The sequence below is a fragment of the Tamandua tetradactyla genome, chromosome 25, assembly GCF_023851605.1.
Source record: "Tamandua tetradactyla isolate mTamTet1 chromosome 25, mTamTet1.pri, whole genome shotgun sequence".
NCBI classification, from domain to species: Eukaryota; Metazoa; Chordata; class Mammalia; order Pilosa; family Myrmecophagidae; genus Tamandua; species Tamandua tetradactyla.
The window spans coordinates 42,855,041-42,876,976 of NC_135351.1; the positions used below are offsets into that span (position 1 = coordinate 42,855,041).

The 21,936-nt window shown below is 48.6% G+C and overlaps 1 protein-coding gene across 2 annotated transcripts in view; it reads left to right on the plus strand.

Moving 5' to 3' along the window:
- Positions 1-21,936, plus strand: part of AIG1 (androgen induced 1) — a 202,173-nt gene that overhangs the window by 179,450 nt on the left and 787 nt on the right. For both annotated transcript variants that reach the window (XM_077143350.1, XM_077143351.1), the window contains one exon: positions 19,444-19,607. In XM_077143350.1, the coding sequence (XP_076999465.1) occupies positions 19,444-19,607 (164 nt within the window). The remainder of the gene's footprint in view (positions 1-19,443; positions 19,608-21,936) is intronic.

Sequence of the window (21,936 nt, forward strand, 5' to 3'; positions counted from 1 at the left end):
CACAGAAGTCATCCTTGACCCCTCCCTCCCTCCTACCATCACATCTGTCCATCCTCATTGTTTCCCAAGGTTAGCTCCTGGATTTCTCGTGCTCCTTCGAGGTCTTCTGTGGCACTGCCACCACACTATTTGAAGCCCCTATCTGCTCACACAGGTGCAAATGAATCAGCCTCCTCACCCTAACCTGAACACACTTTCTTACACACCTCCCATCCCTTCTCCTCTTCTTGGCCAGAGAGTTTATTTTAAAATGCAGATATGATCAAGTCAGGCCTCCTCCTTAAAACTCTTCAACAGTTTGTTTTTCTGGTGGTGAGGGGTTTGATAGCACTTTCATTTTTTCTTACACAACTGGCATTCTCACCTGACAAGAGAAAAACAAAATGTGTAAGTCATCCACCTGTAAGAGCTGAAAATTACGTACAAAAATCTTATGTAAATTAGAACAATGCATAAATTTACAGGTACAAATACAAACTGTTTGCAGCTAGGGTGAGTAATTTAGCCTCATGATATTTTGCTGGAAAAACATTGGATTACAAAAAAAAAAATGGAGACTTGAGGCTTGGATTAGCTTTCTAGCCCTGCTGGAAGACTGCAATGGAGAAGTGACAATTCATTCATAAGTTCTCACCAGCCTCTAGAGAGATCCAGGAATTGTCCTCAGCACTCTGTTCAGCTCTGATCAGGCCCTGAAGGAGTGAATAGCTTGTAAGGAATTATCAATCAGCCAAAGAGGTCTTGCACCAGGCCAAGACACGTCCCTCTAAAACATGGAACTCAGAGTGTCCCTTTGTCACATCAAGTGGCCAACCACACATGCTCAACTTTAGACCAAAGGTTTATGTGCCCATTTGAAAGCATTATGTACCCCCAGAAAAGCCATGTTTTAATCTTCATCCAATTTTATGGAGGCAGTCATTTCTTTTCATCCTAATTCAATGCTGTAGGTTCAAGGGTGCATGGGTGGTTCAGTGGTAGAATGGCCGCCTTCCATGCAGGAGACCCGGGTTCAATTCCTGGACCATGCACCCTCCCCCCCCCCAAAAAAAAAATACAATACTGTAGCTTAGAAACTTTTAATTAGATTATCTCCACAGAGATGTGATACGCCCAATTGTGGGTGTGATTTTTTGATTAGATGGAGATGTGACACCATCTATTCTAGATGGGACTTGATTAGGCAAACCAGAACCTGGAGAGATCCAAGGGAAACCAAGAGATAAAAGCCAGCCCCAGAGAAGCAAAGTGAGGAACCCCTACAGGGACAGAGGCTGGAAGTGGCAGAGCCCAGGAGTAAGGGACCAGCAGATGCCAGACACGTGATTTCCCAGCTGACAGAGGGCTTCCTGACCCATTGACCTTTCTTGAATGATGGTAACCTTTTGTTGGTGCTTTAATCTGGATGCTTTCGCTTCCTGGGAACTGTAAGTTGTAACTTATTAAATTCCCCTTTTTAAAAGCTGTTTTAGTTCTATATCGCATTCCAGCAGCTTGCAAACTAACAGTTTGCATTGAATTTCAGAAAATGTATAGTAAAGAACGACATCCCGTAGTGATTTTTTAATAGCATGTTTTAAAAAGATATTACAGGTAGATGTGTCTAAGTGAAGACGCATCCCATTGCCAGGGTTTCATTACACTTCTAAACAAATGCAAACAGAAAGTCAATGAGTCTGACCATAGTCCTTTTAAAGTGTTTTCAGTGGACAGGCCACTCATCAGAGCCCTGCTTCCTCACCTACATAGCTGGAAGGTGAGGAGAGAAGCTAAGCACAGTATCTGCACCCAGAAAGAGATCATCATAATTTTGCCTGTGGTTGGTCCAGGGCTATTTCATCCATCTGGGTTGTGAAGCCAGCAGCTCCAGCTGGTACCATGAGACCAGCAGAGCCCACTGCACTGGCAAATAGGTCCTCCCACATGAGTACCACATCTTCTGGGTGAACTAGAAGTGTCCTTGTGAATGCCAACAGTTCTGCCCTTTAAGGGATGGCTGGAAAGAGCTTCTGGAGCCACAACCCGCTCACTGCCAAGGTGACCTGCCAACCAGGAGCTCGGTGCTCTCCTCCGGCAGGGCAGGGGAGGGGAAGGGCAAGCAGCAGGCAAGGTCTTTTGCTCAATGTCCAGGACAGGGCAGCACCACTGCTTCTTGATACCACATACAGATTCCTTCTCTGCCATGGTGGTGAAGCCATAACTGCTTTTATTTTTACAACTTCAGGAGTAGTCTTCCAAATTGCATATAGCTGAGTGCAGACTCTGGATTGCATGGGGGCAGGTATGGCCTCTGTAAATGGCCATCCTCAGAGAAACCAACAGTGAGTGGCCAGAGGCAATGGAGGCTGTGTGGCTGGTAGAGCAGTGTGCACAGCTGGTGGGGGGGGGGGGGAGGGCGGGTGGAAAGGCAGGAGCCTTGGCAAGAGGCCTTGAGGTTCAGGGAGCCTTTGCTGAGGAGAACATGATGCTCCTTGGAGCAATAGGAATCTCCCTGCAGAAGGAAGGATGCCAAATCCCTACATGCTCGAGGACAGTCACCCATAGGACTCTCCTGTACCATCCCTGCCCTGCCACCCTGGTGCCTGGGCACTGAATAATGGGGGCAGCACAGCATAGCACAGTATGAGCGTGCCCACCTGATGCAGCTTTGCTCAGGCCTGTGCTGCTGTTGAGGGAAAGAACCATGCCTTCTTGTTTCTTCTGAATATTCTCCTTTGCTGCAGGCAAAGGAGCTGGGAGAGAAGCAGTGAGGGCTTCTGGAGAGATTGTCATTGCTACAATCCATGAGTGACCTCCAAGTCCCAGGTGACCTGTCCCCTGCCTACATGTATATCCTTGTCTCCTGTCCATGTCCCACCCGCCCTTGGTCCTCTAGCCACATCAGCTCTGATGCAACTTGACCTTTCTTCCCCCACACATGTCCTGCCCTCACCTGTCACTCTACTTCCCCTCCAGGCTCCTCGACTGGCTCACTCCCACCCCCTGGGATTTTGACCTTAAGCATCATTTCCTGCAGGGAAACTTCCCTGCCTGCCCAGGCTACTTTAGATCTGTATTTCTTCTTCCCTATAGCTCACTTGTAATTACTCCTAAATGCCTGGCCCTAATATTTCCAGATGGTGAAGTCCCCAGGCAGGGCTGTCTCTCGTTGCTCCATCCCCACCTCCCAGCAGAATATTTGGCAGGAAGCATTTGTTAAAAGTAGAAATGAGTACGTGAGGGGAGGATGAAAGTAAGCATTGAGGTCTGGTGACGGGACCTGGGCAGCTGTTGCCTCTTGTTTCCTGTTCTCTTCGTGAAATGAACTGAATCAAGGAGGAGGGTGGATGAGATGGAATTTGGGGGATTGTTGTTGTCTTTTAGGAAGAAATCATATCATAAACCCCCATAACCCTCCCCCAGATTCAACAATTATCAAGATACTGACAAACTTACTTCATGGCTATCTCTTCACACACTATTAGATTCGCGTTTCAGAGTGTGCAGTTCCGTGGTTTAGCACATTGACAAAGTTGTATGGTCCTTATCACCACCTACTGCCAGAACACTTTTGTTACCCCAAAAAGCATCTCATTCTCTTTGTCTTCGCTGCCAGGCCTGCTGCAGTGGGCACCCCGGCCGGTGGGCTCCCACACCCGGCATTTCCTGGCATTTCCACCCTGGAGGCTGGATGTCCAAAATCAGGGACCGGAGGCCGGCTCCCCAAGAAGCCCGTAGTGTCCCAGCCACACTTTGACGGCCGCCAGTCCCTCAGCCTCTGCGCCATGACAGGACCATCCGGCCCTTTCTGCCTCTTCCCAAGAGTTGACCTTTCGTGCACAAATGTCCTCTGCTTATGAGAGCCCCAGCCAAGGGGCCGAGGCTCACCCTGCTCACCTTCGCAGCCTCTCGCAGGTGCCCTCTATGGCCCCTGCCCCCGCCGCTATGCAGTCTCTCCCCACTTCCTCGTAGCCCCCCAGCCCCTGGCAAACGTTTCCTGCCTGCATCCACGGCTAGCTCACGTGAATGGAGCCACACAATATGTAGCCTTTTGTGTCTGGCTTTTTTCACTTAGCATCTTGTTTCCAAAGCTTCTGCTCATCGTGGCATGTCAGAGTTTCACTCTTTTTGTGCCTGAATAGTTTTCCACCATACTGATATGCCACATTTTGTTGATCTCCAGTTGGCGGACATTGGGTTGTTTCTGCCTTTTGGTTAGAGATGGCAGTTTGCGGATATTCAGTGTGCTGGGTTAGAGGGATAGTTGTGAACAGGGCGGAAGGGCTTCAGGGCACAGAGCAGGCTTAGTGGAAGGTGGAGACCATGAATGATGCTGCAGAGTCCTGTAACCTGAGCACACACAGCCCTCCAGAGGTGAGCACAGCCTCTCCCCAGCTCTCCACACCCCAGCTCTCCTCGGCTGCCTGTAGTTCAGCCCATGAACCTACCCTGTCCCTCCAACTCTGGCTGCCCAGTGTTCTGCCATTGACCTGGACCCTTTTCTTCTGGCCTCACCCCCACCCCCGTCTGTCTTTGGGTCTCAGATCAGAGTCACCTCCTCCAGGAAGCCCTCTGAGCTGCCGAGGCCGGGGCTAGATGTCCGTTCCCTGCTCCCATATCTCCCCTAGCCACCCCTTCACGGCACTGACCACCATCCTTTGGAAAATCACCCCAGCCCCACCTCGGGGCTCCAGGCTGTGGAGGTCCTGACCTTCCGCAGCATGTCCCCAAAGCCTGGCACTGTGCCTGGCACATAAGCGGGACTCGGGGAATTGGGAATGAATGAATGAGGGAATGAATGATGCACATTTGCAAAACATGGATCCGAGAGGGTCAAAGATGCCAAGAACACTGGACGGCAGCACTGTGCATGCCTTGGCCGCACAACAGCTACTGCAGTCCCCGACGTGAATTTCCACACCTTTAAGAGTCAGTGAGGGAGAGGATTGCTGGCAGATGGCAGAGTAGGGACCCCCAGGACAGGCAGGAAATGGCCCAAGCAACTATTTTGAAACTCCTCAGCCTAGTAAACCCCTGTACAGCATCCAGGGATGAGCGGGAGGAAGGGCTGGTAAATCTCCCTAAACAACGTTTCACTCGCGGGGAAGCAGCTACCATTGCCCATGCCCCAGCCTCGAGGGTGGCGCACATGTCAGAGCCTCATTCTAGAACAAAGCTGGAGGAAGGCAGGAGTCTATTCGTTCAGGTGAAGCAAATCACGAACAGGATTCCAGCCAGGATTTCAAAGACAATCTAGCCCTAGAAAAAGCTCCTTAATCAAAATCTGAGACGGTGAAAGTGCTTTTCAAATGAAAGAAAATGATTAGTTTTATCCCACACACACTTTACCAGAGGATCTTTGAAATTCTTTTTTGTTAACTCAATTAAAATCTTAGCTATACACCCTCCACCAAATCATTAAATTATGGAAATTTGGGATTTTTAACAATATATTAGTAGGAATATTGCCTGTACTTGACCACAGAAGTTCTTCTTTAAAACATCCACTCATATAAATTAGAGCCACATTTTAAAAAGTTGAACTCTGTAAGCCTTAGAATGAATTTTCCTTTGCAGCGGGCACCACAGAAAGGAAAAAATATCTGACACACACACAGATTAAGTGAGGTATCTATTGAGATGTATCTGCCTGGGATCCCATGTCCTAGTTTGCTTTTAATCATTTATTTCTGAATGTGCATCTTTTAAACTAACTCTGTAGCTTGTTTTTACAAAAGGCAGATTGGGAGAGGGACTTCAATTGACTCTTGCTTTGCATTCCAAGTACATCTTAGGCAAGTTCCCCTGTGCTGATCTGATAATGAGGTTGGACCAGAAGGCGCTGCCGAGGGTTGCAGAGTTGAACCATTCATTAAAGGTGATCGGCAGCGCCCTCACACAGACTCCATGCCTAATGTGAGGCTCCACTGGGCGGCCAGGAGCCCTCCACAAAGGCCATCTGGAGAGTTTCCATGGTAGCAGTTCTCCTTTGTTATTCTCATTTGCAACATAGTCAGGGTCTGAATATTTGCCCTGTCATCGCCTAAAGAAAAGAAACAGAATATTGATTTTGCCCACACTCTCTGGGTGGGACACTAAGTCTCCTCAAGTTTTCCTTTACCCACCTGCCCACAGCGGGGCTAGTGCCCCTTGGATGTTATGACCTTACGTCTAGCGATGAACTTCAATTGCCAGATAGTATTGCTCTGGGGACAAATAAAACCAAACGATGAATAGAACAGTTTCATTAATGCTAAAGCTCACCAAAGACAGGTTTGTAATTGTGCATTAATAAGAGAAGCAAGGAAAGTGTGGCTGAAACAATACAACTTTTTAAGGTACAAAGAACTGAGGAATGAAAATGGCTTTGGATGTTTGTTGGGTTTGTATATCCGCTCATTTTCTCGGTTAGTCAACACCTGGATTGCTCCTTGTATTTGCTGCCCCAAATAAATGCATTCTGATCGGTGTCGCTTCCCTTTGGGCTGTGAGTTGATTATTTGAGCCCATCACAGCACATTGGTTTCGTTCATAGCCATTCCACAGGGAAGCCCATCTGATTCAGTCACTCGGAGAAAGAGAAGGATTTGCTAAGCTTTAATGTCAGTTTTCTCTTCAGCCTGCCTAAACATCTTTTCTAACATTTCCTTAGGAAAGAATAAAAGTGGTAACTATGGATTTGATTTACTTTTTCCCCCTTCATTTGGCTAGCAAATCTGAAAATGTCTATGAACTGGTCCATTTTTAGTATTAGATACTCTAATTCATGAAATTTCCACAGGGATGTGTGTGGTTTTCCCTTGTAGTTTGAGTTTTCACTTTTAATAGCCTAATCAGATGTAACACCCATGGGATATGCAAAGATTTGCCATATTTAAATATATATTAAGAAGAAAGTGTAGGTGTTTGCAAAGGGGTGGGGCAGCACCGGATGGGCACGAATTGGGGGAACTGGGCTGCTAGATGCCAGCTCTGCTCTCAAAACTGGCAGAGCAGTAGGCCACCCTCATGGATGGAGAAGGCCCATGGCGGTTTCGGGAGTGTGCTGAGTGCAGCTGCTTTTCCACATAGCAGTGGCTCCACTGGGCTTTTGCTTCCATTTAATGCATAAAAAGTTAGAATTGTCCTGGATTTTGAGTGGAGTCACCAGTGTCGAGGTGGCAAACTTGACTCTACTTCTTATTCTCCACGAGGTTTTTATGGACTCACCTTTGCCCATGGGTTCCTAGGGTGCTCACACACTCACAGGGCTCATGATTGTGAGCTGTGCCAGCCAATGCAGCTCAAAGCTGAGTCAGCCCCACCTGCTCCCAAGAAGAGCAGCCACAGTGCCACGTGGGAAACATGCGTGGCGGGCTGTGGGTGAAGAGGCCTGAAGTTCCCAATGTAGAACAGGGTCTTGCTCATGGAGGAATCAGGGCCCTCATTGTACAGGTCCTTCAGCAGGGGCTTTGTAAACAGGTGGCAGAGAGGAGGCCTGAAGGAATGCAGGGCACGCAGAGGCCCTGCGCCCCGCGGACCATGGACTGTTGGCATCGCTCAGGGTGCCGGTGGCAGAGTGCTGGGAGGTAATGTTGAGGAGCAGGGAAGGCTTCAAACTTTAAGGCAAAAAATGTGAACCTAAATTTGTAGACAATGAAGTCACTTAGAATGTTGGGACAGGGGAATATCCCCTCCAGGGCTGTCACTCAGGAATATTAACCTTCTATTTTAAAGAGGAGAGAGATGGGGCAACAAACCAGTTAGGAATCTTCTACCTTAGCAACAAGTGAATACAAGAACTCATTCCTGTTAACGCGGTGTACTGCCTTCACCCTCCCTCTCCTCCTAATTAACCCCCACTAAAATGACTACAGAGACATTAGAAGAGCACTAATCCGCAAGGACACAAACAGCAAGAAAGATGCACAAGCGCATGAATCATTTCAACGCATTTTAATAGTCAGGAAGCAGATGGAAAAGTGGGAAAACACCACCTGAAGGACAGGGGTAAACAGATACACCGACACTCTTGTATTTTGGGTCTGCAACGCCACTCTTTACTTCCGACAGGATCTAAGAGGCAAATGTAATAATAAATCAGTGATTTGGGACTCATAATGCATAAACATGTCATTTGTTACAAGAACTACATAAAGATGAGATGCCGAGGAGTGTAGGGACATAGTTGATGCATGCTGTTGAAATTAAGTTACTATCAAATCAAAGGAGATTGTTATAGATTTAGGGTGTCAAATTTAAGTATATCAGAGATTATGCAAGCTCAGAGACAGAAAGTCAAGTACAGGTTATCAGAGGTGGAGGACGGGGCAATGAGGAGTTAATGTAAAATGAGTGTAGGGTTTCTGTTTTGAGGGAACGGAATATTCTAGTAATGGATGGTGGGGGCTACTGCAACATTGTAAATGTGTTTATTCCCATTGAATGGTATGCCGGGGTAGGGTTGGGATGGAAAGACTTATGTTGTATATATGCTTCCACGATTAAAATCATAATAAAGGGAGGGAAACTAAGGAAATAATGGCAGCATTTTTCAAAACACATAGAACAGCATAAAGAGTATACTTTAGTATATACAATTTAAAAAAATCATTTAGGAGGTTGCAGATTCCAGGAGGGAATGCAGATGGTGACAAGAGAAGTTAATTATATTACAAATGTATGGAACAGCATTAATGCATTGGGGGCAGGGAGGGGTGCTGACCTAGGTAACCTTGGAAATGAGTGGAGTCTATAAGACTAAAAGCAAAAGACACTGCACATAAGCACTGCCTGCTAGTTGATAAGTGTATGTTAACAATTCTGATACTGTAATACGTATCCATGGGAATTGAAGAATTAATTAAAAATATGGCAGATGGCAGGGGCCAGCATTCTCACTGTTGGAGTGGAAACTTACAAATAAGCAAAGGGAGAAGGCTGGAATGACCCATGTCATAATGGATTAGAGTTGGAAACATCAGTAAGGACCCATGGTTAGCTTAATATAGATGCAGGTGGTTACATATGAAATAATTCTAGACTTGCATATATCAACATGAGTTAGTATGTAGACAAATATTTCTTTTCTCTGTCAGCTGAGAGGGTCTAAAAGACGTGACACCCCAGCAGTAATGAGCACACATTGTGCCAAGATCTTGGTTTCTAATACCATCCTCTAACAAAAGGATCCTTGCAGAAATGGCTGATTCAAGCACTAAGGCAGAGAACGTGCAGGAGAACCCTGGAACATTGTGTACTGCCAGAAAGTAAGGAAATGTTAAAAAAAAATGCAAATACATACCACACATTGATGGAGGAATGTCAAAAGGACACGGCAACCAACGGAAAGAGCACCCAGTGAGAAAAACTGGAACAGTTTGAGCAGCAAAATTAGGTAGTATTGGGTTATAACCACAAAATATAGAATACGTATCTTTGGGTCCAAGCTGATATAAAATAAATGATTGAATAAGTTAGTAAATGGGAAGAAGATATGCATCTCCCATGCAGAAGAATTCCAAATAATTTACATAGATTCTTTGCATTCAAAGGAGAGGAGCATAATTCCCGACTCTGGCTGCCCCTAGAGACTTCCTTCTGAAGAAGACAGTATGAAAAGAAGAAAAGGGTAATTTCACAGTAGAGAAAACTGACACATGACCTCTGCCAGTGATCAAGGTCAGTGTCAATGTCAACAGTCATAAATCAGGTTGATGTATGTGCCCTTGGTAGAATGTGATCTTCCTCCCCAAAAACCATAACCCCATCTTACCATGCAGAAAAATATCAGACAAATTCCAGTCATGAGACATCCTAAAAAGCACCTGACAAGAACGTCTCAAGGAAAGTCTGAAAAACTGACATGAACAGGAGGAGCCAAAACACAAATGATTACTAAATGTTACGTGGGATTCTGTTCAGAATCCCGGGATAAAAAAAGTGCATTAGGGGAAAATGAAGAGATTCTGAATAAAAGATGGGCTTTAATTAATAATGTATCAATATTGGTTCATTAGTTATAACAAATGTACCACAAGAATGTCAGATGCTACTAGAAGGGGCGACTGGCTATGGCAAGCAAGGGGACTCTGTACCACCATCTCAATCTTTCCATAAATCTGAAGTCCTTCTAAAATCAAATTCTATTTTTTAAAAATTCAAGCTGCAACAAAGGAAAAAGCAAAGAAATTTAAAAATTGATAAAAGAAATAAAATTTTAATAGATTTGAAAATAAGTTTGACGACATCTCCCAGAAAATAAAGAACAAAAATTTATATGTATATAATACATATTTATTATTTATATATATATATATAATCAATCTAGTATATATATATATATATATAATCAATCTAGAAAATCCAATACTGCGTGTCAGGAATGACCAGCTTGAAAGGGTACCAGTTGACCAGCATAAGAAATTATAAAAAGACAAAGAAAAGAACCCAGAAACTTTCAGAGAGAAATAAGAGAGTGCACATTCAAAAGCATGTGTCGAAACTAAGCATCCAAGCAGGAACTTGCGTGCTAAGAGAGTGAAACAATACCTTCCAAACACTGGGGCGATTGTTTTCAATCCAGAGTTTTATATTCTGCCAAACTATCCATTGAGAGTACAGTAGAGACATTTTCAGATATGTGAGAAATTAAAAGAAAGCGTTCCTCCCTTGTTCCTTTCCCAGGAAGCTGCCTGAAGGAGTGGTTCAGGTAAGAGAGTTTTGGCCATTAATATGCACCAGGAAAGTGTGGCCTCCACCAAAGAGGGGCCACAGCAGGAAAGCATGGCAAAGCATCGCCCCAAGGCAGCAGGCTGGGATGACGAGAGCTTTGGAACAATGAGGGATGAGACTAACGGTGGTACATGGTTGAACATTTGAGGAAATTACCCAAAGGTGTTTGAGAGAGCCACTGAAGAGATGGGGAATAAACTAACAGCAGGTATTGTCATAGTTTCCTGGTTGCTAACACATGCACGTTGTTGGCTTCTCAGGAGGAACTTACTGGCAGGCAGTTCTGGAGGCTGGAAGGCTCGCTTCCTCCTGGTCAGTGTCTTCTGACTGGCCAGCTCTTCCATTGCTTGGCAGTGCACATGGCGGCCTCTCCTTTCTCTTCCAGGTTACACCCATCTCCAGCTTCTGGCTGCTCCCTGTGGCTTCTCTTTCTGCATCCAATTTCCGTAGATTACAAGGACTTCAGCACATGGGATTAGGCCTGCTCACTCAGTTGGGGCAATTTTAATAATAACATCATCAAGGTCGTATTCACAAATGGGTCCTCAGCCATAAGACCAGTTGTTGGGACCTGAACTTGCCTTTTGTAGGGCTCACGATTCAATCTCCAACAGGTATATAATGGGCAGAGCAGATGCTTTAAAGGAAAAATTAAAAACTTGCATGAGAAATAAAACAAAACAGTAGGCATTTACTTGATCCAGCATGGGTAAAGTTTACATAGTCATAATAATGGAAGTACTGAGTTAGCCTCCCCTCAAGTACAATATAACTATACTGAGTGTATAAGAAGAAGGCAAGAAAGAAGGGAAGGGCTGTGAGAAGGTTGAACTTGTATCTTACCTGGTAGGAAGTTGTACAACCTAAAACAGATAAATCAAGAAACAGCAGCATACAGATAATATTAAGAAATAAGGATGTAAAAACGAGAAGAAACAGCTTGGTTGAACATTGCTTTGTCTGGGGACCAGGACAGGGCATGGGGTGGGCACCCAGGGCTACCATTGGTGGGGCAGGTTTGAAGGTTTTATCTCGGATATAAATTAAAATAAATTTTTGAGAGCAACATTACAACTCAGCTTGAGGAGAAGTTAGTCCTTGACTCTTCCGTACTCCCCTCGCATGAGAGACAGATGCCACAGTGCCGTCTCATGCCGCCTTCTGCCAGCGGGTGCCCTGCGCCAGGGCCGGTCCTGGTCCACCTCACGCACCTCCACAACCACGCATGGCACACACCGTGCCCTGGCACAGATCCGTGGAATGCAAAAGAGAAGAAATGCTTAGCAGTGCTGAAGCAGCACACAGAGGGCAGATGCGACAAGTAATACAGAAATGGTCCCACGGAGAGTTGTCACTTTGTGCCAGTACCCAAGAAACATCTGGAAAGTTGGCTATTTATTTAAGAAGGTTGGCGATAAGAGGGAGATTGGAGGTCCAAGGAAGAAGTTATTGGGGAGGGTATAAGTAGGCCTTTGTTTTTTGTCCCAAAATAAGAATCTAGTGGGGGAAGAAACACACACACGTACAAATGCTGGGGAAACATTGGAGATAATGTCTGCAAAATATGGAAAATCATGATTTTCAGATGTGGGATCTGAGCTGTGCCTCTCGGGCCATTGCCACCAGTCCCTGGCTGACCGCAGGGCTCCCCCTTCAGAGTGCACACGCTCCTACGGGCTCAGCGTGGCCACTGGGGACTCGGCACCCACATGCGTGAGAAGGTCTAAATGATTAAAGTTAAGCAAAAGCAGTCCTGAATTTCATTACAGGAAATTCAAATGGAATGTTGTCCAAAGGGACATCACCAGGAAGCTAGGTGGAAAGTGGGACTGCAAGGAAGCACATTGTTGATGCCAGCTGAGGCACGTGCCGGGTCCCCGGGAGAGGAAGCGCCTCGGCATGGGTCTCGGCCTGCCTTTAGGGACAGTCCAGTCCTGTGATTTAGGGTCAGGAGGAATGCACACGCCCTCCTTAGCACATAACAGAATTCACGCAGGGAAGCACACACTTTGCCTGTTTACCCTGGGATGGGTGGGAGACCTTGTAGCACTAAATATCCTGAGATGTGCGGACAACGTCGCGTATGTCTGCGTGAGGATAAGCAGGGAAGTGTTTTCGTTTGTTTTTCTGCTGTTTTTCTCTCGAACTTCTATCGCTGGTGCTAAGAACGGCATGGCATGGTACCTAACGCCTGCCTCTTTAAGATGTAGGTGGTGTTATTGAAGGGGAAACTGAGGCACAGAGAAGTTGGATAAGACCGACGTGGTGTGCCGAGCATGGCGATGGACTGGAAGTGGACCTAAGAGCAGAGGTACAGCTGTACAGACTGCACGGGCTACGTCGCCCGTGGGCCCACTACCCCGAGAAGGCATGTGGCCCCTTGTCCAAAGAGCGTTCAGTTTCCAGACACGGGCAGCGAAAGGCTCCAGGCCACAGGCCCGCAAAGCAGGCCCCGCGTGTCTCCAAACCACCCGGGTTCGGTAAATTTGGGTTAGCGCCATTGAGTAAACTGGAAAGACTTTAATGAATGTTACATAATGATTATGCCTTAAAAGGCTGTCATGAAGAGTACGAAGTCAGTGTGTGGAAACTGGATTTCTGCAATCACGTCCATCGCTGAGCTCGAGACGATTCCAACTCTGTGGCCGGTTGGCGCCGCTGCTGGGTCTTTGCCTGGGGGTTAGCGCTTTGTCCTCTGGCACTGCCACACACAGCCAGGCTGGCCCTATGCCACGGCCTTCTGTCTCCCATGGGACCCGAAGCCCCGTGGGAGGGAGTCCTGCTCTAGGGCCCAGCTCAGCACCCCCACTCCTGCTCGCCCCCCCCAGTGAAGAGTAGCGGCTCGATACATGCCTGCTGAATAAATGTATGAATACTGGTATCCCAGGAAACTCCAGGAAAATTCTGCTTCCCAAAACTGCAGCAGGAACCAGCCTTCAGGCCACCAGTGCCCGGGAACGGGGAGTCCTCAGTCTAAGGAAGGGCCGGGTCAGGCTACAGAACCACATGCTGCACTAAGTTACCTTTGAAGAATCCTCTAGAAGCCTCAGGTGGGGGCTGCCCAGGGCCCCCAAGGCCCACCACCCCGGGGCCAGCATCCAGTGCTCACCACGACACCCCACCACGCTGCCAAGCAGGGCTGGGTGTGCTTCAGCCCTCGGCCGTACCCCACCTCCGGGGAAGTTGTAAAACCTGGCCCCTGTTTTTGATAAGAGACTCTCGTGTTAAAACGTCCCCAAAAGTGGTGGATTTTGCATCTTGCAACATTCCTGTGTGTCACATATTTTCTATCATGCACATGAATTATTTTATAATCAATTTGCAGTAAGAAAAATCCACATGCTCAGCCCTCCGTGTCCAGGCCTCCTTTGGCTCAGACCCTGCTCCCGGCCCTGCCATCCTAGTCTCCGAGCACCCAAGGAGCCTGCTGGGCAGGCCAAGGGCTGGGCCATGGGGTGGTTGCATAGGTCCCCACCTGCCTCACCTCCCACACCCCATGGCTTCACCTGTCAAATGGGGTGAATATAAAATTTGCCCCAGGGGCTGCTCACGTCCAGCAGGTTCGCAGCGCCCGTCAGCATGTGTGCAGGGGACCTGGCAGTGGCGCTTTGTGCATGTGAGTCTGTGTCCCCCCAGCGCCGCCTGATCCCCAGCTCCCTAACCCCGTGGGAGCAGTAAAGCAATTTTTACATCCTCTGTAAAATAATCTTAAGAACCGCGGTGCCAGGAGAGGTAGGGTGGACGCTGTCTATCCAAGATAAATAGGGGTGACAGCCAGAAAAGAGGGCGATGGGCTGCCTTGCTGCCTGCAGCCCCTCAGGGCTCTGTGTCCCCCGCAGCTCATGGCCTGTGGGGTAGGATGCAATTCGGCCACACAGCATAAGCCCAGCGAGCTGGTTAAGGGCAGTTTTCCTGCACTTGCTATTTATCATTCACACCCAGTCAACATCCAAAGTAGATTTGAATGAAACCAACTCCCCTTGGAATCAGAAAAGTGTCTTGCTCCCACTTTGGACCTGGAACGCCCATTTTCTCCTTATTCTCAATGCTCAAGGTAAGGTGGTAACGGGTGTCGTCTCTCTCCTTGAATGGCTTGTCCTGGGCTTGAAGACATCACAGGAAGACAGAAGCCTTCTGCCATGTCACCAAGCCCCCCTCTTGGTCTTTTTATCAATACCCCTCTCTGGCCACCCCTTAAACCTCGATCTTTTTAGGGCTTCCTTCCTGCCCTAGACTCTTCCAGGGTGAACTCAGCCTCTCCCGATTTTCCCACCATTTTTTCTTTCTTTTTTTTTTGGCCAATGAACCCAAACTCTGTATTGCCACATTAGTCCTTTCTCTTCAGTCCAAAACTAGGGAGCAAATGGTCTTCGGGACTTCTCCACGTGGAAATCTCCCAGACACCACAAACCCAGCTTGTCCAAATGCCCTCGTCAGCCTCAAACCAGCTCCCTTCCAGCACCCCTGTCTCCGCCCAGGCAGCATGCTCCAAGCAGGGTTATCCAGCTAGGAATCGTGATTCATCCTTACCTCGTCTCAATTCTCTTAGGTCTATTTCCTAACTCAGAAACGACTCATGGCCCCGTCAGCCTGTCACACATGCGCATAACTGAAATACAAGTTTCACAAAATGACTTTTACCTTCATATTAATTCTGATATTTTCTATTTTTTATTCTGCTCTATTCCGTTTTGCTTTGTTTTGTTTTTAATGCTTGTAACCAGTGCACTGCTGGTAAAGTGTAACAACCGGCTCTCCTAGGGGGCAGGGAGAGGGTGGTGCTGATGTGTGGCTTTTGCCAATGGCCCCAGTGTAAATATTCCCACCGAGGTTGATTTCAAGCTGCCAACCAATTTAGCAACCAGCTCCTGTGACCTGATATGAGCTGTCTCCAGCGCTGACCACTGCTTGTGACCTGCAGTTTGGCAGATGTGGGTCTAAATTTCTCTTAATTCCAGCCACTGCTTTTTCTTCCTAATGTCCACATTGCAGAGATGACCACCATTTCTGATACAGTTGGTTTCAGGTCCATCCAATCTTCTCAGGTTTGTTCACACATGTCCTATTGTCCATGCTAGGGTAAAGCCTACAGTTCTTCTTATGGCTTAGAAAACCACCCATAATTGCATTTCCTCCTACCCTCGTGCCTTCTTTCCCTTGACCTCGATGAGAATTTTCTTCTCGACCACCGGAGAGCAATTCCTTGCCTTCAGGCCATTGAGCATGCTATTCCTTTGGGCTAGAAGGTTCTTTCCTCCCAACTTGGCTCAGCTAATTTCTACTCATCCTTGCCATCACAGCTTAAGTGCTTCATTCATTCATTCATTTGTTCTCTTACTATGCGGCAGGCATTGTGGTAAGTGCAAAAGATGAAATGAGAAATAAAAACAGGCACAGTCCCTCTGCACAGAACTTATACTCTAGAGCGAGAGAAACATACCTTCAAGTAAAGATACCATTCAAAGTTAGATACTGTTCTAGTTTGCTAGCTGCCAGAATGCAATATACCAGAAACAGAATGGCTTTTAAAGAGGGGAATTTAATAAGTTGCTCGTTTACAATTCTAAGGCTGAGAAAATGTTCCAATTAAAACAAGTCTATAGAAATGTCCAATCAAAGGCATCCAGGGAAAGATACCTTGGTTCAAGAAGGCCAATGAAGATCAGGGCTTCTCTCTCAAGTGAGAAGGCACATGTCAAACAGTCAGGGTTCCTCTCTCATCTGGAAGGGCACATGATGAACATGGCGTCATCTACTACTTTGTCTCCTGGCTTCCTGTTTCATGAAGCTCCCTGGGAGGTGTTTTTCTTCTTTATCTCCAAAGGTCGCTGGCTGGTGGACTCTCTGCTTCGTGGTGCTGCAGCATTCTCTGCTCTCTCCGAATCTCCTTCACTCTCCAAAATGTTTCCTCTTTCATAGCACTCCGGTAAACCAATCAAGACCCACCCAGATGGGTGGAGACATATCTCCCTTAACCCAGCTCAACAACCACTCTTGATTTGGATACATCTCCAGGGAGATGATCTAATTACAGATTTAAACATACAGTATTGAATAGGGTTTATTCTGCCATTACAAAATGGAATTTTGATTAAAACATGGCTTTTCTAGGGTCCTTACAGCCTTTCAAACCAGCACAGATACTAATAAAACAGGGCTTAAATATCAGAGAGCCATGGTTTCATTAGCACCTATAAAATCTGAGCTGGAGGATCAGGGAGAACTTTCCAGAGTCAGTGGTGACGGTATCACAGTTGAGCCAGGATATAAAGGATGGCTAGAGCTTAATTAGATCTTCTCATTAGCCCAAGGGGTGGGGCAGAAAGAAAGGGGTCCACTCAGGAACTGCATGGGTGCCAGGTGGGAGAAAGTGAGAAGCAAGGGGCTGAGGTGAGGCTGGAGGGGCCGGGAGAAGTGGTTCTGTGAGGGGCGCCATGGACTTTGCACGGCTGGAAGCCCCATGTCGCGTTTTGGCTTTACCCCAGTGGAGAGCAGACGAGAGCATCACATCAGGACCCAGCATCCTTCATCCTTCACTCAGGCTGCCCTGTGGGTGGCAGACCATAGGGTGGGGGCAGGGCAAAGTGCAGAGGCACTGGGGGGGCTCAGCAGCATGCGGTGGAGCTGTGCTGGTGGCTGGGGCCTGGATAATGGGGAGAAGGAGGTGGCTGGGTGTGCTCGGAAGGCAGAGCTACTAGATCGAGGAATGGACGGTCATGCGCTGGGAGGACAAAAAGAATCAAAGCTCACCACCCCCACCCGTTTGCCACCTGCCTGTCCCCGGAGGGTTGCATGAATTCAAAGCATTTAATGGAGAAAGGGAAGATGTGGGAGACGTGTGCTCCCACGGGGTGGCGGCGTGAGAGGACACCCTGGGAGAGCAGGACTGAACATGCCCCTTCGACGTACGAAGGGCCGTCCAGGGGCAGCTGGGTGTGGAATCGAGGTTTGGGGGCTCCAGTGGCGACGACAGGTGGAGAGGCGTGGGGCCGGGCCTGTCGCAGCATCTCCACTGCCCTGTGGATGGGCGCACCCAAGCCGAGGCTCAGCAGGTGGTGTCTGAGGAGGGGTGGCCGCCAGCACAGACACCCCAAGGCTGCAGAAGGCTTCCTCCTGCCAGGAGCACTCCGTGTGGACGGCAACTGACACGTCCGTAGTGAGTCTGATTTTAATTGTGCAAGTTGATAGCAAAGCCAATGACAGCTTCCTCGGCTTTGATTTGGGGGGTACCACACGTTACCCTGGGCTTCGATTTGGGGGGCACCGCACATTACCCTGGGCTTCGATTTGAGGGGCACTGCACGTCTGACGGAGCTCGATAAACCCCTCGTGGTGCCACCACCTCCAGTTAGGCAAGATGAGGAGGCTAAAACTACACCAATGTATGGACCCGCAGCACGTGCTGTTGCAAACCCACAGCTTCGTTCTGACAGTTTAATCTCTGCTGATGCTCATAAATACTTCAGAAGTTTTTGTAAATCTTGAGGCGCTTGGCCGCGTTTTTTGATGGACATCTTCCAATTGGAACGGGCACTCGGGTTGGCCTGGATGGGCCTTTGGGTTCCTCTTCCCAGCAGGCGATGCTTCTCAACTCTCCTGTTGTGGCTGCATCCTGCCTGCCCGGAGCCCGCAGAGGCTCTGTCCCCTAGCCGCCCCCCCACAAAGCTTTAATGCTGCAGGAATGCTTTATGTCTGTTTGTGTATTCTGTACCTATAGCTATACCCACGCTTTATGTATTAAGAAATAATATTTTGTCCCCCTCCCAAGATCCCATTTATCACAAGCTGTGAAGCCACGGGTGATAAGAAAAAAGACCCGAACACACGTAAATATTAAGAAAAGTAATTTCTATTCCCTGTGCAAAAAGTTGCATTTTATTTTGTCTTCAAAGTTGACAATATTTGATAAAGTAATGAACCCAAGAATGTTCTGGAAAACAGCAGTTAGCTGTCAGGTCAGGGCCAAGCAGATGGAGCAAGTGTTCTAACTAAACATTTTTTGTTGCGGGGGGAACAGTGGTGATCAACGCTATTGTTCCCATTGAACCAAAACGTCCCTGGGACACAAATGGAATATTTGCAATTAAGTATATAAGCATATAGCATAGAAAAAGAAAGCCGTGTAGGATCCAGAGGTGGGAGTGGGAAAGGGGGGCCTCAGCCAGGGCGGCAGACCGGCCAGTGCAGTGGGCACCCTGAGGGCAGCATTCCCGCGCTCTCCCGGGCACTGGGCCTGGTTTGGGGCTGTTGCCTGCTGCTCCGTTTCCCACCAGGGAAAGAAGAGGTTGAGGAGAGGTTGTAGGGGGCACTAAAAGGACCACGGTTCCAGATACCCGAGCCGGACTGGCAAGGATCATGAAGGACAGGCTGGGGACCCACTGGTTGGAGGAGCCGGGACAGGGACGCAGGGCCACTGGATACAATGCAGGGAGGATGTGGCTCTGCTCCGGGGACGAATAAAGAGCGGTCGTGGGAAAGCTGGAAATTCTGAATAAAGACCGCGGTTTAGGGGTCCGGTCTCAGGCTGCCTGGGGACCTGGGGTGCCGGCCTGAGGGAGATCTGAGTCCAGGCCATTCGGGAGCTCTCTGGACCCATCGGTAAAAAGCCAAAGTGAGGTGGGGCGAGCTGGCCGACCGCCGAGCTGCTGTCGAGGCGCCGAACCAGCGGGGGAGGCCGCCCACCAGAGCCCGGAGCGCGCGCCCGTGCGTCGGGGGGGACGAGCAGCTGACCGCTTCCCCCCTTCCCTGCAGGGTGTGCTGGGTGCACCACGTGACGGGGATGTGGGTGTACCCCTTCCTGGAGCACATCGGCCCCGGGGCCAGGATCCTCTTCTTTGGGTGGACAACCGTGTTGATGAACTTCCTGTACCTGCTGGGGGAGCTTCTGAACAACTACATCTGGGACACGCAGAGAAGTGAGTATGGCCAGGGGACGCGAGCCAAGAGCATTCGGGCCTCGGGGCGGGCGTGGAGACGGGGCACATTCCCCTGCCGGGGGTGGCTCACGAGGAGCTCCGCGCAGAGCTGCCGGTGTCCCCGCATGGCCTGCTCTGGCCCTGCCCCTCAGAGCCGGCCAGCCCCGGTGAGCCGAGGGGAAAGAAGCATGGCTGTGAGATGGAGAGGGAGAAATGCAGCATGACCAGAAAGGAAAGCAGGCAGGGCTCACGATGAACAAGAGGCTGCCTTCGCAACGGCGAAATAAAGAGGTAAGTGATCAAGGGTGGCCAAGAGTCTCATCGGAGTGGCCCTGAGAGCGGCGTGCTAAGCCGTCACCTGGCGGCCTGGCCACCGCCCAGCGAGAGCCACGCACTGCAGAGAGGCGTCCATCAGGTCAGCAGCAAACGCGCTGCTTCCTTGCTCAGAAATATGCTTAACCTCTGATTTGATTTCTCTTTTGTTTCTGTTCATGGCAGAGCCCCCGTCTTGGCAGGGCACATAATCTTACTTACCCCAGCGGGGCAAACCTGTCCAGGGTGTGTGTAGACTAAAGCTCTCGCTCTGGAAGGTGGAACAGCCACCACACAGCTGTGTAGCGATTTGAGTCCCACATGAAAATGCCTGCAAAGGCAAGATGGTCGAGGACTCAGGGCATCTCTGTTGCCACGGTCACCATGTCCCAGACCTCACCGGTCAGTGGACGCTGCCCCCCACTCCGGGAGGACCCGACCGAGCTGGGAGCTCCATTGCAGCGGCAAATAAAGCTCGTTCTTTGCATGCTTAAGGGATCAGCCTGCTTTGTGCCTCGACCGGCTGGGGTTGTACGCACCATGTGCAGTGGCCCAGGGGAATGCGAGCGTTTTTTCAGCTGCTGGTTTGATTGGAATATATGCTCATTAGAAAAAGCATCACACCTTGGGGGACCAGAAATCAATCTTTTAATGATTTTCCTCTCAGTTCAGTGAGAACAGTGAGTTTCCACTATTAGTTAACTTTTAAAGTATTTAGTTAACCACAGAAATATTTTGAGTGTGAAATGTGAGCCTTTTTCAGTTTCTGGGGAGAAAGGCCGGAGTATCTGAATACATGGTAATATGTCCAATCTGTGTAATTTAGGAAGAACTTAGGCTGCCTGAGTCCCCTCTGTGTGCTTAATTCCCACAGCTATTTGGCTATTTTCCTGCCATTTCTGTAGATGATGACCTGAAAACCAGGAGAGGGAAAAACCCAACCTGGAACAATAGAGACTGCTTTTTTAGCAGCCTTGAATGAACAGTTAAACATGAATAGTGAACTAAGGTATGGTGGGCTATCTGTGGAATTTAATTTGTCTGAGTCATTCTCTTAAGTAACCCGAGTGGAGGTTGACCAACATTATAAAAGGAATAGACATTCATTTCATTTGTACCCAGCCATTGGTTAAATCCAGAGGCAGAAGTTTGGTGCCAAGCAGGCATCCCCCTCATCTACCCCAGGGGTCACAGAATGATGGCCTCTCCCAAATGTCACTAGCCGAGAAACGGTTAGACAGGCCTACATGGGTTTCTGGCTTTGACCCAACATCCAAAAATTGGGAGGTTTCATATAAAACTCCAGGTATCCAGCGTCCTGTCCAATACCTTAAGACCTGGCAGCACTGCACACTCTGTCCTCTCCTGGACCCGAGGAACTGGGGAGACGCAGTCGGCCTCCGAAGGTGCTATGACCCTTCCCTGGACACGGCACAGGCTGGCTCTGCTGGCTGCAGGGCTCAAGACTGCGGATGGAGAGTTCTGTGTGTGTGTGTGTGTGCACGTGTGTGCATACGTGTGTGTGCATGTGTGTCAGGAAGGGCTGAGTCCATCGTGCATGGTCTCAGGTCCTGAGTGTCCCCCAAGAAGATGGAGCCCTGCACTGAGCACCCCTTGTATCTGTAATGGGCTTAAACGGCCCCATGTCCTGCACTTGTCCAGGCTCTGTGGGTGTCAGGTCGCGGTGCGTCCCAGAGCTGAAAAGGAGGCTCTGCTCCGTCTGTGCTGCCTGCTCCCCTTCACTAAGGGGCCCCAGAAGGGTTATGAGCCCCCAGTGCCCGCCCCACCTGCATGGCGACCAGCTGGTCATTTCCAGTGCCCGTGTGCGGAGACCAGACACTCGGGAAGTGGCTTAGAAGGGGCCATGTGGAGTGAAACAGGAAAACGAGCCCTAAGAACAGGCTCAGAAATCAGTTAAGCATGTGCCCCTTTTAAAAAGACGTGACTTCAGTGGTTTTATTCAGTTTCTTGGAATGCAATAAAAGATTTCTGTTCTTCAGCTAGGAAAAATCCCCGC